The sequence below is a fragment of the Clupea harengus genome, chromosome 15, assembly GCF_900700415.2.
Source record: "Clupea harengus chromosome 15, Ch_v2.0.2, whole genome shotgun sequence".
Taxonomy (NCBI): domain Eukaryota; kingdom Metazoa; phylum Chordata; class Actinopteri; order Clupeiformes; family Clupeidae; genus Clupea; species Clupea harengus.
In genome coordinates, this window is record NC_045166.1 from 4,809,734 (window position 1) to 4,828,411 (window position 18,678).

Genomic DNA, 18,678 nt, shown 5'->3' on the forward strand with positions numbered 1-18,678 from the left:
TGTGTGTGTGTGTGTGTGTGTGTGCGTGTTTGTGCGCATCGTGGCGGAACTCCGCCATGCGTGATACAGAGAGCAGAGAATTGTAATCGCGCGACCATGTAGAGACAGAAATTACATGCCGTCGTGTAAATAAGATAAATAACATAAGGCTATTTATTTTGTTTAATAAAATAACAAGCTATAGACCTGTTCTATAGGAAAGGTAATCTTAAATGACTTCCGTTGTGATCTGGCGCTTTATAGAAAATAAAATTGAACAAAATTAACTTGACCTTCCAGGAGGGGCGGGGGGTGCCGTGGGGGGGGGGGGGCGGGGCGCCCCCCTAATATAACGGTAGGGGAAACACTGTCCTCTCTTGTGCAGTCTCATCTTTAGCTCACCTCACTTTTAGGTCAGGGGACTGAGATGGTCATGGCAGAAGATTGATTTTTGTGTTGATCTGGACATATGTTTTGGTTCATTGTCCTACTGGAAGACTCAATGATGACCCTGTTTTAGTTTCTTGGCAGAGGCAGCCAGATTTTGATTTAATATGTCCTGGTATTTCATGGAGTCCATGATGCCATGCAACCTAACGAGGTTCCCAGGCCCTTGGAGGAAAATCAACCCCACATCATCACAGACCCTCCACCATACTCAACAGTGGGGATTGGGTTCTTTTCAGTATAGTCGTCCTTTTTTCACCAAACTCGCCTTGAGTGTTTGTTTGCATAAAAGCTCAATTTTCGTTTACTCTGACCAAAGAACCTGGCTCCAGTTTAAGTCCCAGTTGCGTTAATCAAACTCCAGGCACTTACGTTTGTGGTTACACGACAGGTGGCAGTTTTGGAGACTTGGTGACTCCAAGATGTTACTTTTTTCTGTAACTTGTCAGCAGTGATCCTTGGGGATCTTTTGCCTCTTACCATCCTCCTCACTGTACATGCGGGCAAAATAAACTTGGATCCCCTTCCAAGCAAGTTTGTAACAGGCCTAATATTTATACCCCAGTGAAACAGAAAGTCATGGATTATTGTTAGAAATGTCCTAAACATACTGATCAACTTTAAAGTAAAATATAAATGGAAAAAGGCAACAGTTACATCATGTTTATAAGAATATTGTGGCACATGTGATTTTGTTAAAAATATGTATTTTGTATGTATCAATTGGTCGACCACTATTATAGTGTATGTTTTGTTCCTTTTGTTTTTCCGCACTCTGTAGTTTTCCAACGCTGCAGTCTGTTAGCAGCTTGTTGCAAAAGACCTACTGATAACTACATTTTAACTCACCAATCCGTTTGCCTTGTTTTTCTACTGCCATGGTTTCACTCACACATTATTTTCGCTGATTTTCCAAAAACCCATTCATTTTTTCTTTGGAACCAGGAAGTATTCAAATGCTAACACTAAAAAGTGCAAACTTCCAGTTGACTCCCAAACTCCATGAAAGGAGCACCATGCATACGTTTCAGCACCTCAAGAGATTTGACCTCTCACATAACTTTTACCAAGGTAGAATTAATTAGCTTGTTAGTCCTGATAACTTTTTGGCCGCAATAAGCAAAGGTATGTTTGTAGAAAAAAGGGCAATGAATTTCATGAGTAGAACACCCCTTCAACTGTTTAGCACGGAGGTGGATCGATTATGCTTTGGGCTTGTATTGCAGTCAGTGGCAAAAGAGCAGTGCATATTAGATGGCCCAAGAATCACACAAATGAATGGGTAAAAATCCCCCCCAAAATAATTGAAAGACCTTCTATATACAGTACTGTGCGCCACTACCCCCTTCCCTAATCCAAATGTTTTTGCATACAATGGTTTGTATATGTTTCTTTAACAACACGCAAAATTGATTGTTTAGCATTCAAAGCTGTGGTTACCCATTAAACACACTACCTAAGCGCTAGCCTATTTGATCATGTTTGTTTAAAATGCTCCAGCTAACAAAATGTTCTACGCAAGTAGGCCTACCTATTTAGCGCAAGGCTAATTGCACATTCTTTAACAAGGCGGAAGCTTAATGCACTAGTGTGTGCAGTGACATTAGTAAGGGAGGCCTTCAAGTTTGCGATAGAATAGCCTAGTGTACCAACTGACCACATTCATGATACCATTACAATCATTTATATCTCAACACATTCTAAACGGGTAGGTTGTATTGATTGTTTAATTCAATCTATAGACCAAGCAATGGTTCTTCTATATAGAATAGAAATCCACTGAAATGTCCCTAATCTGCGGAATAGAGAAGAGTGCTAGAGTGAAGCGATCCAAACATCACTGACACTAATGGTGCTTATTCAACTCTGCACATTGGTAAAAATTCGTATAGAGTGCAGTATGTGTAAAATAACTTAATGTAAAACTCTTCTTAGACAGTTGCTCTGATTTCAAAATATAGAAATGGTATTCAGATGCAAGAATATATGTAGTCCTTAAGCATATTCAATAAACCATAAATTATCCCTTGGTTCCGTTCTTTTTTTTCATAAGCCCCTTACCCCAATCCTGGCTAACATAACGTCATATGAAGCTGTTTCACTCTTTAGCACCCTCCATTCTTGACGTGTTGGCACTGCGGGTGATTTCCAATGTCTCAATATCCCAGCCTATCCCAAACATCAAAACAAACTTGGTTGCAGTCCATAAACAAAACAGACCGTGTAAATGTGGTGAAATGTTATAATTCATTACTCAATTGCTATCTGTCGAGTTTAAGCATCAGCGCCATCTTGGCACAACCATTCCAAGCTTTGTGTACATTTCTGCTTAATGGGCTGCTAATGCTAAAACAACACATCTGGAGATCCCCTAATGTTTTTATTTCATGTATATTTTTCTGTCTGTGATTAGAGCTGGCTATGGAATGGTTATGTGTGTGTGTCTTTGTGTGTGTGTCTTTGTGTGTGTGTCTTTGTGTGTATGTATTTATGTGTAATTGTGGGTGTATGTGTTTGGTTGGCTTGCAGACAGCAGCAGCAAAGATGACCACAGTACTCCATCTTCTCTTCCGTCTGGTAATGGGACCAAAGCTCAACCTAAAAAGGTCAAAGGCGTTGGCTTCGGTGACATCTTCAGCCAGGGCTCTGTGAAGCTCAAGCCCCGACTGCCTTCAGAAGCTGACGAGAAGAAGGAGAAGGTAAGGCTTCTGCTGACGAGTGGCTGTGATAGGTGGGGTGGCTGTTAAAGACCTTGCATAACAAAAAAATATTAAATAGATGGAAAGATTACAGTATCTTGATGATTTAACAGTGTCAACATCTGTTTAATTTACCACATAAATTCAGTCAATTCTTCCAATATTGCAAAACATGGAAAAATGGTATATACGCATTCAGCAACAACATGTAGTACTATGCGACTTAGCCTGCATCCCATACTTTACTGTAAATGGAAATGAAAAAATGAGAATATGGTATGACATAAGGTATGACACATAATTATGTAATGCAATGTCCTTTCAGCACATATGCCCCATCTGGTTATCTAATGGAACTGCACATATTTTTTTTTTTTACCTGCTGCACTCACATTTATGGACTGTTGTTTTGCCTACCAAGACACTTTCTCCCATGACTACAGAGTTTTCCAATACATAACATACATTCCTAAAAGTGGGCCAAGCCTAAAATGGCAAAACCTGAATTATTTAATAGTCTTAACAACCAATCATTGGTCAGGATATAAGCACAAGAATTAAACAAACTCCTGAGATGGTCTGTGTCACTTTAGCAGCAGTGAACTGTTTGGGGGAAATGCTTGAAACTGGAAAATGCACTTATTGCCTTATCATACGCAAAGGTAAAATCACAATGATTCAAATGTTTGATATAAAATTCAAACTAACATGTCTGGGTGTGCAAAGTTTTCCAAAAATAATCATTATTTAAAGATCTGCCACACCTGATGCAGCCCATCAAAGGCATGCTAACTGCTAACATGCTAACTAACTGACTTTTCTCACACCCCTGCTGACTCTGCCCTCTGTCTGGTTCTCTCCCTGTGCTTCACCACACAAGGGTCAAACTAAGGGCAGGAAAATGGAATTAAGGGTACTAAGAGTTGTATTGCATTGTAAGATGATTTCTTTGTACCATGTTTGGGTTCATTTGAATGGTCTCAGTGTGAGTTGTGCCGTGCGTGCGTGTTTGGAGGGAGTACAGCATTTTTGCTTGAAATGCCCATCACTACTTCATAAAAAATACAGTACATCCTTCAAACCGGCTCGGATTACCCCTTTGCTTAAGAAAGTTCACTTAACCCATCTGATGTGAAGAATTATAGACCTGTTGTTATTATTATTAGTCATGTATTTTAAATATATACTTTGTTGTGTGTAATGTTTCTTTTCTAATGTTTTGTAAGTAGCTTTGTACAGTACTAAATACCTTAATTATACCTTACCTTACCAAACTATCTACTAATTACTATCAATTTGGATCTTTGGTTAATAAGTAGATGAATAACTACAATATCACAGACCATATGTAATGTAGTGTGTCTGATAAACCTGGAATAATTTTAACAGTAATTGGTTAAGTTATGGGCTATTAGCTAAAACAGGAACAGTGAAGCTTTGATTTAAAAATGTCCAAGTATTGAATGAAAATGATATGCAGGCAGATGGACTCTAACAGCGTGTAGAAGTACGAAAACTATCAATCTAACTACTGAAAATGCAGGCAAAATCCTTACAAACACCAACAACAGCACAATTGGTACTGATGAAAGGTTTGCTGGCATGCTAACATATATCTTTTGGCAATATAGTTGTGCTTTTTTTTTACCTTTTCGCAAGTTGGTCAGACCTGGACCACCAAACTGCTTAATGGATAGCCTAGACAGCTAAATGGAACAACATTGATAAATAATTATCTTAGACAACGTAGATGGCTAGGGTTAGATGTATCTAACTCGAATTGTAAACAGTAGTCATAAGTTGACGATCAGCAACTGGAAGAAGCACACTATGACTTATGGGAAATTTGAAGGAGTTGAGGAATACTGTGGATATTTCCTCAGCAGTATCACTATCAAGACTCACCTTTTTTCCTTCTCCCTGGCCTGTCTCTAATTGATCCTTTATGGCTTTCTCCTCTCTACTGACAGTATTAGACTTTAGTATGTTCAATGACTTTATAGGGGTGACATGAAAGTGGTCCTAGTCTCTTGCAGTCTGATGTGAATGGTCCCATTACAACACAAGACATTCTATATGCCGTCTAGATTTGGCAGTGTCTGTAAGTTCGGCCATATCAGTAAAGCCATCTGTGCTTTTGCTTCATTTTAGCCAGTTCCATCATTGTCATCAGCTGCAAAACCCACCAATTCCAACGTGACAGAGTCCCTGAAAGTAGACGGAGACAGCAAAACTAAAGGTAAGAGGTTATCCAGGTTGCATGGCCATCTTTATATGTATCATTTGACATTTGAAATGTTCATTGGAGTCTCAGATTAGGGAATTAGACAGTTTTTAATATGACCAGATGAGCACATCACTTCAAGTGACTGGTTGGTACTTCTCTGCTCTTTTGAGGGAGGAGCCATCATTGTTTTTATTCACATATTCTCAATATGCATTGCAAAACCTATTTTTACGATTGTTATTGATACTAGACTCGTTCAAATCATGTTGTTTCTTGTCACTATTAAGTGAAAGAGTACTGCAAGGCTTCCTATGCTTACGATGCCACAAATCAAGATGAGTTGGACATTAAGGAAGGAGACATCGTTGAGATTCTCACCAAGGTATCGTCACCTTTATTGAATCCTCAGCAGACATGTACACATTGTGCAAACCAAGAATACATTATACCCTTTTATTTAAATCATAATGCTCTGCCAAGACCTGACTGTCTATAAATTAATTGTTTTGGTCTGGAACATTTTCTTAAGTGTCTTCTTAAACGTCTTCTTACGAACTGGTGGAAATGTGTTCTTAAACCGCCAAAGTGTTCTCAGCTGTGCACTGATTCTTAAATCAGAAGATTTAAGAAGAATTTCTTAACTTTTTCTTAACTGCGTTCAGGAATGAGATCCACTGTTTTTGTCTTGGTTGTTTATTGTTACTTATATTATTAGTGTTCTCGGTTGCCTCTAGATAATACGTTTCAGAAATGTTAGGATGGCAAATAAGCCAAGAATGTGTTGGTTTGGACAAGAAGCATTGTTTGTTAGTTATACACAGGAAAAGATGTTACATTCTCTGTTCTATTGGTTAGGCACTTCCCACAGCGGGCAATCCTCCCACTGTCACATGTAAATACTCATAGCCAGCAACTTAACCAATATAACAACTGCCCAAGCATAGATAGAATAAAAACGCACAACTGTCTGAACACAGCCGCAACACGTGCCGGGTGTTGTACCTGGGATCTGTAAAGGCACTCCTTCACACTACAACAGTACAGCTGTCTGTAGCTCACAAGTGCTAAACACAACAACATGACTGCCCAACCATAAAACCTGAGCAGCAGGATACAGCATCATCATCAAAGTTGCCTTGGGGAGCGTTTCACTGGGGTTTTCAAGCAAGTGTTTTTCATCAGTGTTTCGTTGAATAAGGCCCATGACCTCTCCAGAAGGCTCAACATTGGAGGCTGGCGCTCCAGAGCCATCCCCCTCCATGCTCGTGATAAGTTAGAAAACATGCCACTACCAGACACAACAACAGATACACCTCAGATAGATCTGGACGAGATTTGATGTATCTCAGTGGTAGTTCCGCTTCATTCGCGACCCCAAGTAGTCTGCAAGCACCACTGGCTTGCTTTTTCAGCAGCCACAGACAACTTCTTTAAACTTCCTTTGAGTGAAAACCAAACCATCCTCGAAAACCAAAATCCAACAGAATTGTTGTGGTTTATTTAGCTATAACGCCTCCAACCTCCACTGGTCTTGTGTATGCTTGCCAACCTCATTGCCTTTTAGATGTTTTGACACAAATGAACACACTGTTCTCAGGCCTATAGTTCATGAGGGAGAGTTGGCTAGCTACTTCAATGGGTCGTTTGGTCATTCAATAAGCACAACATAACGTTAATTATAACGTCACACAAGGTTAGAAACTAATTTGTAAGACCCCCCTTGTCTTTACTGTCAGTTTTCCAGGTTTGCTTAGAAAAGCTGATGTTGGCTTGCTAGCTTGCCAGAGCAGCTATCTAGAATACAAAGATGCTAACTTGTTGTTGACAATCAGCCTAATTTACCTCGGTGACAATTACAGCTGCAAGACGTAAATCTATATCCTTGTGGGAAAATGAGTGATGGTCTATTGAAAGCTGGTCTATTGAAAAGCGGGAGAGTAAGTTGGAGAGGCACTACCTTTATTAGTTCATGACATTAGCATTACCCTGTCCCTGAAATGACTGTATCCTTGATACATATGCGAGCCTAGCTAGTGCAGCTAGTGACTATTAGCTGGTTTAAGACAGAGATATGCCTCCATGCATAAGGCTAGCATACTGTATCATTACAAAGCTTTACTTAGATAGAAGATAGAACTTTCCTCTAGTTATGTCAGTGTGACATCTGGCTCTGTTTTGGTTTGGGAAAAATAAAATATACCCGATTGCGTAGACTCTCAGGATACCCTACCCTATTGGCCAAGAGTTCAATTCCTTTTTGGCAGCTGTGCTGCCGAATTCTATTTGCTGTTATGCGCAAACAGTTTTGAAAATCTGAAATATTTATAATAACCTTTGTGAGGATTTTCTGTTCATTTACGCTACTGCAGAGCTGAGGACGCAGAGAAAGATTTGGACAAAATGTGATTGGATAAAATCCATTTCCCCCTTTCTGTGTTCCTCCTCGCTCTGAAATCACGTAATGGAATGTAATGAGAGAAGGAAGTGATTGGGGAAACGGGCAGAGGTAGATAGATAATTAACAGTAAAATAATGTATTATTAATGAATGCATAATTGTTTCTTCCTTTTGAAAGTTGTTTAGCCTTCAAAGAAGGCTTAGAAGGCCCTGACGGTACGCCACTGCTGTAATTGTAGATTGATATGTGCACACCCAGCTGTATCAGTTTGGCATGGAGATGATCTGGGATAATGGTCCATGATGATAGACGACCAAACTGAAGTCAACAGACAATTACAATGAATAAACCAATGATGACACTAGACCAACTTGTAGAGTATCAATGTAGGAGCAGAGCAGTGGTGTAAAGACATTATTCCACTGCAGATGCAGTGTGTTTCAATGTGGTGCTCCCATCAACCATGTTATAATAGCATTTATTCTGATAGAATCTAAATCTCTGCTGTTATAGGACACAGGAGAACCTGGATGGTGGAGAGGTGAAATTAATGGCAGAGCAGGAGTCTTCCCTGATAATTTTGTGGTCTTGGTCTCAGAAATTGACAAAGAGGTAAGTGCATTACTTGTCAATGTTTCTACTCCTCTTTTAACAGAATTATTTGAAGTGAAAAAGGCTATTTTAATTTAATTTTGTTTATGAAAATGGTTGGAAATGTATTTAGTTGCTTTTGCAGGTTGAAACAAGTAAAATAAGTTGAAAGGATCTCTTTCCAGTGAATTCAGAATACACCAGTTGCAACAGTAGCTGTCAGTCAGTCATTCACTCACTGATGTATCACCAGTGAACAGTGGTGACCGACAGTTGTGGTGGTGGGATTTTAAAGTATACCCATCTTAGTATGTCTGTCTGTTATCACTGCTAGGATCGGACAACAACCAAGATCCCAAAGTTAAACTTTATACGATACATCGTTGGTGCTTAAAGTTAGCTAGGCATGGTATGGTATACTACAGGCACTGAATGGGGTGCTCTGTGAGCGACTACAGGCACTGAATGGGGTGCTCTGTGAGCGACTACAGGCACTGAATGGGGTGCTCTGTGAGCGACTACATGCACTGAATGGGGTGCTCTGTGAGCGACTACAGGCACTGAATGGGGTGCTCTGTGAGCGACTACAGGCACTGAATGGGTGCTCTGTGAGCGACTACAGGCACTGAATGGGGTGCTCTGTGAGCGACTACAGGCACTGAATGGGTGCTCTGTGAGCGACTAGAGGCACTGAATGGGGTGCTCTGTGAGAGACTGGAAGAAGAGAAAGGTAAAACACTGACTGCAGAAACATTTTCTACAGTTTCTTTACAGTCATTGAGGTAAACAGACACAGGTGTATCTCTTTAGGGATCCGCTCCATGTTGTCAGACCCGTAAAACAACATTTATGAGCCTGTCGGCAAAAACAAGCGGTTTGCTTTGACATGCATGTTTGTCTCATAGGATTCCATTGTAGGCTATGAAAATATATATCATTCTGCAAAACACACGCCCATTTAAAATATGTAGTTAAGAAATTAACAATGGTTGCAATTTCTGTGGCATGTTTATGCTATATAGCATTTAACCCTTCACTGTGTAAGTTTTTAACATTCCATTAAAATCAATAATAATAGACTGGAGAATTCCATGAAATGCCTTACTTTTCCTGTGAAATAGGACCTTCGTACATTAAACTTTCATTTGAACTTTTTCTAGACTTTTATTTTAATGATGCTGTCATTTTTAACCTGTAGGAGGCGCTATAATAAGGACATTTTGCTCAAATCTTGGGGATTGTATGGGTGTGAACTAAAGTTCCTTTTTCCTCTTAGCTTAGTTTGGAACTGCTTAGCTGGCTAACCTTTAGCTTAAAGCCATGTCATGCAGAACATTTACGAGTGGGAGTTGTAGCTCAAACTGGTCATTCTATCTTTTACCCATTTTATACATTTAAATGTTTGCAGTCTTTGGTTATAATATACTTTATATGTTACTGTGAGATATGACATTTGTTTTCATGTCCCAGCAGTTTCTTCACATTACAGTCTAACCACAGACAGGAAGTGGTACATTGTCAGGGCAATGCAGATGAGTTTTGAGTCTTAAGTTTGTGGTGGATGATATGCTCTAGAAGCGCAGGCCAAACTAAAAGTCTGGTTCACTTTCTGAAATAAAGTAGGGTCATATTGTCGCAGCTAAGGTGGCAAAGGTGGCAGGAAACTTGTCCTCTAAAGTTAGAAACTACATACAGAGAGACAGTAAATCAGTTAGATAATCAGCAGATCAAAAACAGAAGAAACTAATACATTAAGATGAACACTAATACATTATAGAAAAAGTACCTCGTCTTCTAAACTTGTTAAGGAAGGGGTAATGCCTGGAATTGGAAAAAACACACACAAAGACAAAACATGTCCTCACCTGTGTCTGCCATCTTGCAGTATATGTGATCAGGCATTACAATAAAAAACAAAATTAGGAAAAAGGAACATAAAACACCACAGTTACAATTACTTTCAACTTCACATGACCATACATAGTGCCGAAGTACCATGTTGAACAAATACCTACACATCATTTTCAGCTTTCATTGCGATGTCACACAATATAGTCAACTTGAACATCAGAAGCACTGTCTACATCTTCAGCCTTTTCACCTTGTGACGTCGCTTGGAAATACCCTCACTGTCAACCGGAGTGGACACTTCTTTGGTTGAGATGGACTCCACTTTAAAAGGTCCTGTCCAACGTTCCTTCATCCCCTTTTCCTAGCTTAATAGCTTCTTTGTTTTTTGCCAAGAGGACCTCACCACCCCTCCTTGACATTAAAAACACTTAACAGTACGCCTCTGTCTTAATTCAAAATCTACCTTTTGTCTACCCTGGGTAATTTAAATGTTCTCCTGAACCTTGGCATGAACTTCAGCAAGTAGGTCTGCTCTTCTCTGCATAATCTCTTCACTATCGTCAATCACAAAGTCATCTAACTGTGGATCGGCACTGCTGTTGGGATGTAACCCATAAACCGCAAAGAATGGGCTTACCATTGTGGAACGCTGTTTCGAGGTGTTTATCGAGTGAACAGTGTGTTGAAGGTATATGTCCCAGTCATTTTGCTCCTCATTACGGTACTTTGCAAGATGGCGCTTATTTGTTATGATTTGATTGCTCATCTTGCCCATTGCTCTGCGGGTGGTAGACAGAAGTTACGGCATGGCCTCAAGAAGGGACTTGTTCATCTGCAGAGAAAAGAAAACGTGAAAAAGAGAACTTAATAAGTACTAAAAACATTACAAATGAACAAACTCAACTGGACCTGTTCAACACGTTCACATGTATTATATGTTGGGCAATATGTACCGCATTCACAAACTCGCTGCCTTGGTCGGTTATTATCTTTCTGACTCTGCCCAATGCGGTAATAGCATTGCCAAAAACCTTAAAGGCTTTACCTTCCAATTATTACACTGACAAATAAAATGACTGTCTGAAATCCTAAAACAAGTCAAATGTACCGGTATGTCCATCTGTCAGAGCACCAGTATAACAGGTTTACACTGCCCTTCATAAGTTGTTCTATTCACATGCTTAAGACTTCGTCATTACCTTTGGCTTTGAGGGAGGAGATGGAACACACGTCAGAGTCCACTGTAAACAAAACTCCACCCAAGTCCATGTACAATTCCTTTAGATTGAGGCAAACCCTGCTGTTTGGAAGTAGCGTTTTTTTTTTGGTTGTCAAACGTTCACAAGCTAGCAAGATTTGATGGGTCCTTTTGCTGTTGGTGTAGTCAAACATTACCCTCGCTAGCTTTAGACAAACTATGAGATGCGTTAATCAGGAATAAAGAAAATGTGTTCTTCATTAAAAAAAAAAGTAATGCGAAGCCAAGGCTTGTTTACTTTGTAACTTCACATCAATGGCAAATCTGAGGGATGCTTCTCATGGCCAATTAGTATATGCGATTAGAAACAAACCATGTTATTAATTAGATTAATCTTTAAAAATCGCTTCATAGCCCTAATAATACATTTTTTTAAGGTTGTTGATTTGTGGTAGGTAGGTTATATTGTCTGACAAAAAAAAATAAAAAATGACACATAAAGTAAAATATAAATTATTAAACATTTAAGTGGTTGTATACGTCAATGTGCAATGACACATATGATATAATGTAATACAGTTAGTTCTGTCAATTGATAAAAATCGCACAATTTGCTGTGGTTAATTGTGATAAATCGATTTTGACTGAAGTTTGTAATAATAGAATAGAATAGAATAGAAAAGCCTTTATTGTCATTGTATTCATACAACGAAATTTTGAGTGCTTCTCCTGTTGGTGTGACGAGGGACAACATATAACACAACAACAACATATAACATAACAATACTACAACTATCCAAAAACAGTAGGATGGATATTTAAATGTAAAATGAATGTAGAATCAACACAAAGGAAGAATATTGAACTAGAAATACTGTTGTTTAACCCGACAGACACAAAGGAAGAATATTGAAATAGAAATACTGTTGTTTAACCCGACAGACACAAAGGAAGAATATTGAAATAGAAATACTGTTGTTTAACCCGACAGACACAAAGCAGGTAGGAGTAATAAATAGAAGTAATGAATGTGGAGAATGGAGTGAGACTAAACATGATGGAGCAAATGCTTAAAATGTCCTTAAATGTGACTTAATTATGGGGATTGATACCTCATAATTAAGCAATATGACATGGTGAACATGTGGTTGGTAAAGAATATTCCCATGGCCCTGATTCAGCCACAGGGAATCTAAACCCCACTAACACGAATGTCATATAGCTTTTATACAACAGTTCAGTTGGTTCTACTACCAACTAATTGAGTTTGAAGGCACCAGGTTGTGATTTCTGATTTTGATTTTGTTTATTCATTATCCCCCCTCCTCCTCCACACAATTTGTTTTCTATCTGGAGTGTTATGCATGCTTGGCTCGCCGCATGGCAACATAAAGATGAGGCCCTACGCAGGTTGCAATTCATAATTATACTAATTAATAAGTACATTTATTAAAGAATCAATAAGAAATGTAAAGAATGTCGGTGTAGTGGAAGAAAGCAAAATTGTCACACCAGTCAGTGTGAAATAACATTGCCAATAAATGGAAAACAAAAGCCAAATGCTGTCGGAGAGGACAGCCATAGTGGATAGAGAAGGCCTCTTATCCCCCTGCCAATCAGAGAGGACAGTAGTGTTTAGTGTTAATCCTTGACAAGTAACGAATGTTCATTTCTACATTGCCCCTACACCATTTGCGCCCTTTCCTCAATAGAAAACTGTCCAATGTAACGTTAAAAAATAATTGCCTCCCATTCTGTGCGCTCCATCTATTTTAGGAATGAATGGAATGTTGATTTATTACAATTCAACACTTAAAGTATATTGAATGCGCAGTGATAGCTTCTGCTTAAGAGACAGAGGGGTTGTGCCAGGATATCCCTACTCATGGAATGACTCTTGTTCAATCAGAAATTAACAAATGTTTTGACCAGAACTGTTGTATAATTATGTCAATAACTCATTTCACCATATTGCTCTTCCTCTCGTGAAAACATGTCGTGAAAACATGTGTGTCTTAAGTGCCTTAACATGAATGGAATAGCACTCAGCTGTGCTGAAAGGTGTCGAGTTTTCATTTTAATGTTCAATCACTGTTGTGCTTGGCTTGCATATCCAAAAGGAAACAGTCACTTGATGAATTTTGCTTAAGTATATGTGAATAGACTATGTGATTGCAATTCATAACATCTTACCACTGAGTTTGTCCAAGCACACAAAGAAAACTAGCAGTCCAGGGCACAAATTGAGAATGTTTGATTTCTATAGCATTTATAGAAAACAATGTGTTCTTTATTGTATGGCTGAACAGAGGACAAGTATAATGGTGAAATATGGTCTTTTTTCTTATGTTTTATGTCACAGAAACCAAAGAAGCCACCGCCTCCTTTGAAAACTACAGGTAAGATCAGTAGATGTTGGGCGGATGTGTTTCTTTGTGATTGATTCATAGTTTCATATTATGTTGCATGCTCAAATTTGATGTAATACTCAATGTAATGCTCCAAACTAGGGCCGTAGACAAAAGTTACTAGAAAAGCTACCGTATTTCCCTGGCTATTAACCGCACCTTATATAAACCGCAGTACAGTATTTTGTGTAATTTTATAAAACAAACCACATGTTGACCGCAGTTAATTCAACGGTACGTCATTGTGTCATGTAAAACTAAATGCCATAGTGGTATGAGCGCTACTAGCCATTTAAAAGTTGTATGAAGTAGGAATGGTCATTTAAAACAAAAATACTACACCCTTTTGCAGCTGGCCCATTCTGATTTCTGTTCTATTCAGGTGACAAAGTGGCTCCAGATCCCAAACCATTAAAGCCTGTTGCTCCCGTGGTTCCACCCAAAAAACCCATCCCTCCCCCTGGCAAGGGGCGCTCAGGAGCTGGACCTCCAAAACGACCTGACAAACCTCTAGCATCATCTACTGCCACTCCAGCTGCTAGGTTAGTTTCATCATTTCTGCATGTCTTCCTTAAGTAACTCAAACTGTAGTCTTAGAGTCCCACACATACTTACCACTTAATCTCTCTTGAATTGTATGGACAGCTATCCATAAAATATCTGCTTTGCTGAAGCAACTAGTAATTCAACATTTAGGGGCTTCATGGGTGAAACGATGTATTCCATTTGGGGCAGGGACACACCCACACACACACCAGTTATCAATAAAAGTACACAGAAACACACATGTCAGAGATGCCAGAGAGAACATCAGCGTTAGCTATAACAGTTTATTATACGGCTCTTCAGAATGTTCCAAAAAGTTCCGTTGATTTGAATGGGCCATCCCAACGTTCGCCGGTGAATATTTCCTGATATTCACCGCTGCGAAAAGATATTGACCGCTGTCATTGGCAACGGTTTTTTTTGCTTCTAATTCACATCTTTCATATCATTCCGCAAGTAGTCCGGTCATTTAACGTAACAGACTCATTGTAATTTGAAGTCAGCAAGTAATGGGTTGCTACGCAACACCTGAAACTTAAAAGTTCTATTTGCTTGAAGAACTATTTATTTCTTAGCGGAAATCACGAAACGGCAACTAAATCATTAAAAAGAGGTATTTTGGAGGAATGTCTTCTATAGTTTTTGGCAAGTAACCGTATAATAAGCGGGATAATGTATTGTCCGTCGGTCATTATCCAAAAATAAATCCCTTCAGGACGAAATAACACCCCTCCGCTGCGCGTCGGGGTGTTGTTCGCCCCGTCGGGATTTATTTTTGGATAATGACCTCCGGACAATACATTATCCCTTACTTATTATACGGCTCTTCAGAATGTTCCAAGAGGTTCCGTTGATTTGAATGCACCACCCCAACGTTTGCAGGTCTGTTATTTCTGTATAGTGACCGCTGCGAAGAATTGCCCATGAAGCCCCTAAATGTTCAATTACTAGTTGCTTCAGCAAAGCAGATATTTTATGGACAGCTGTCCAGACAATTGAAAATGACCTGAATTAAAAAAGAAAGTAATAGGTAGTGCCCCCGCGATGAATCCACATATTTTGAATCTCACTAACAACTGAAATTCTAATGAGCTGAAATTAATGCTGGATGTAAGCAGAGTTTGAAGTAACGCATTACAAAGTAAAGCACTACTGTAATTCGCCTAAGAAGCACCTCGCTTGTATAGCTGAAGCACTTTAGTCCGAAACGTTTTTTTTTTTTTAAGACACTTTCCCCCTGTTTTTTTTTTTTTTAAAGAAACTTTGTATGCAGCACTAATTATTTCTACCTCCCCTTTACCCACTTTTATATCAAAGAGGGTAGGCTAAATAACAAACAAACAAACACAGCTCTGTATAATGCGATACAGTTATGACAACATTACAAAGTTTGTAGGATTTTTTGCTAACTGTTGTATTAGACTGCATGAGTTTTAACTAGGCGTACCTAATCAGCTGTTTACCCATGTGTGTGTGTACACAGACAGGAGAAAGAGAAAGATGACAATATATGGAAAAAGGAATCTAGTTTCCAGGAAGACAATTACAACAATAATACTGACAATAAACATTTTTCTTTATTTTACACTCCTCACATAGCTCCACTAAATATTTGCAATGTATTATTGTATACATAAACAAAAGTGGAGAGTTGAATAAACTTAAATTGAAGATATGAATGTGTCATTATATAGTTGTCATATGGTACTCTGTAGAGCAAACATTTAGTTTATGAACGTCAAAGATCATGCCGTAGGTTGGTTTTGTTTGACTTAATGTTGAACATCAGAGGTGAGGTTTCCAGAAATGCACTTAGGTTGTATGAAATGAATTCCTCCGGAGTCCTATAGTCTATATATAGCAGTGAAAATTCCTCCCAATGCTCATTGGGTCTTTATGGACCATTTCTGTGTCCTTATATGTCAAACAGTAACGGTCAACAGCTATGTATGCAGCTCTTTATGGTAAGCACAGATGAATAGGCACAACAGCTAGGTAGGCAGTCATGTGGAGTATGGTATGTATGCTTGTGTTCACTATACATAGAGATACAAAGTATGATACAAAAATAAAACTGAATTCTTCACACCATGTCCCCCCTAATGAAAGAAATGTAATTTCATTCAGCTTGGAAAACAAATGGAGTTCTTCACTCAACATTTCTTGCTTTGCTCTTTCCCCTTATAGACACAATGGAGAGGTACCTTCCACACGACCAAAGTCAGACTTGGAACCAGCATTACACATGAAACCAAAAACAATGTCTGGTGACTGGGGGGAGAAGACAGCTGACATGGGTATACTTTTTTTTAAGCCTCTGTATTTCACCTAATAGGATCCTATGGCTGATCTTTCACCCGCTTGAGTTGGAGGGCAAGTTGAGGCACTTTGATGGTGTTACAATGCAGGAATATAAACATGAACTCATGCATGTTCAAGTTCAGCTACAATAATATGTACATAGTGTGTGCATGTCACAATTGCGTGTTTTTTTTCTGAAATCACACAAGTAAGTGTGTTGTAAAATGTGGTTTTGGACTTGTGCAGGACTCTCTAAAAAGCATATACCCAACTACTAACTGCTCCGTACATAAACCGCATTACAGTATTTCATGTTATTTTAAACAAACCCATGTATTGACACACCTGTGTATTACCTGCAGTTTATTCAACGGTACGTCATGCCATGCCGTTGTGGTTTGAGCGCTACTATCCATTTTAAAGTTCTATGCAGCAGGGATGGGCATATCAACCAAAAACACTGCGCCTACACCCAGTAACACACACACAAACACACACACACACACACACGCTTCCTATAAGTGTACTGCCTCCATATCCACAAACTATAGTTCCTTACATTTTCACTCAGAATAAGACATAAAACAAACTTTTTAGTCTATTTATGCCAGAAACGATATCATTCCAGGTAGCCTACTTTTCTTGGAACGGAAAATATCTTATTTCACTTCATTCTTGCTCATTCTCTGGCCTGGATGCATTGGGTCTATCAGGCACATGCCCAGGGGCTCTAAAAACCTGCACCTGGTGAGTCCCACTGCTCCAGGTTTGACCCTTGAAGGCCCTAGCCAAACACAAAAAGATATATGGGCCCCCAGCCTGAAGGCAAGTAGTGTAAAGCTAGTCTGATCCAGTGGGGTTAGTTAGGTCTGAGCTATAGCCTGAGTATTTCGGCCCTGAAGGCAGATGTGCTCATAGCACGACAGACAGAATGACTGTGACTTAATGCATCTGGAGGGGGGTGGAATCAAACAGTGCACACAAAGTTGGAAGATAGGCGCACCCAGATGAAAAGGTTTCTCTTGTCACTCATGTAATCTTAATATCTAGGTAGATATAGCTTTTCCTAAGTTTCACCCCTTTTGTTTCAGTCTAGAAGTGTTGTGCCAAGATGATTGTTTATTGATTGACATTTTCCTTTTCATAGATGATCTCATGAAGTTTGATGACGTCTCCTCAAACTCTGAGAAACTCTCTCATCCAACAGCAAACAGACCCAAGATGCCTGGGAGAAGACTACCTGCTCAGTTTGGTGGAGCCCAGTCTGTGAGTCTCATTCCAATGTTTCAGATTTTTATGTAGTCGCTCTGTCAGCTTGCTTTACTATGTGCATGACACTGACAGAAAACAAGATGTGTAAATTAGAAAATCTCAAAAAAGAGAAAAGAAAAAGGAGTGACAGAAGATGTTGAATACTGATGTTGAAGATTTTAAGCAGATTTGAGTGCTACAAAAAAGCCTCGACTTGCTTGCCAAATAGTTTGTAAAAGCTGGAAAGTTGATATTATTAGAATCAGAATCAGAATCAGAATTGGATTTTACACCTACTTGGATTTTTTTATGGTCTATAGGTGCATACAGTAAACATAAAAACATACAAACACAAATAAGTACTACACATAAGAAAAGTACTACACATAAGAACCAAAGAACACAATATATACGATACAAATATATGAACAATGAATATAAAAAAGTAAAGTGGAAGTAGAATGCAAAATGCAAAACAGGAGTGCAATGTGAATGAGCAATGTGCAATGTAATGTGTGTTAATGTAACACAGACTTGGGGTGTGGGGGTGGGATAAGAGTCCAGGTCAGGTGGGGGTCCCTGGCCTTGTTAATAAGGCTATTTTCAGATATATTTATTTAAATAATGTATGTTTTATATAATATAAACATATATTATTTAAATAAATGTATCTGAAAATAGATTTTTAATAGTGTTTCCCCTTCATCCACCCTGACACCACATTGTGCCAAGCCAACAGTTGCCCCACTAGTGGTTCCTTATCACTATTAAAAAAAGCACAA

At 38.9% G+C, this 18,678-nt stretch overlaps 1 protein-coding gene across 1 annotated transcript in view; it reads left to right on the top strand.

Moving 5' to 3' along the window:
* LOC105900088 (CD2-associated protein) overlaps nt 1-18,678 on the top strand; it is a 40,047-nt gene that overhangs the window by 14,558 nt on the left and 6,811 nt on the right. The window contains exons 6-13 of the mRNA XM_012827341.3: nt 2,956-3,125; nt 5,277-5,364; nt 5,640-5,734; nt 8,264-8,362; nt 13,753-13,789; nt 14,181-14,340; nt 16,532-16,641; nt 17,793-17,911. Coding sequence (XP_012682795.1) covers nt 2,956-3,125; nt 5,277-5,364; nt 5,640-5,734; nt 8,264-8,362; nt 13,753-13,789; nt 14,181-14,340; nt 16,532-16,641; nt 17,793-17,911 — 878 coding nt within the window. The remainder of the gene's footprint in view (nt 1-2,955; nt 3,126-5,276; nt 5,365-5,639; nt 5,735-8,263; nt 8,363-13,752; nt 13,790-14,180; nt 14,341-16,531; nt 16,642-17,792; nt 17,912-18,678) is intronic.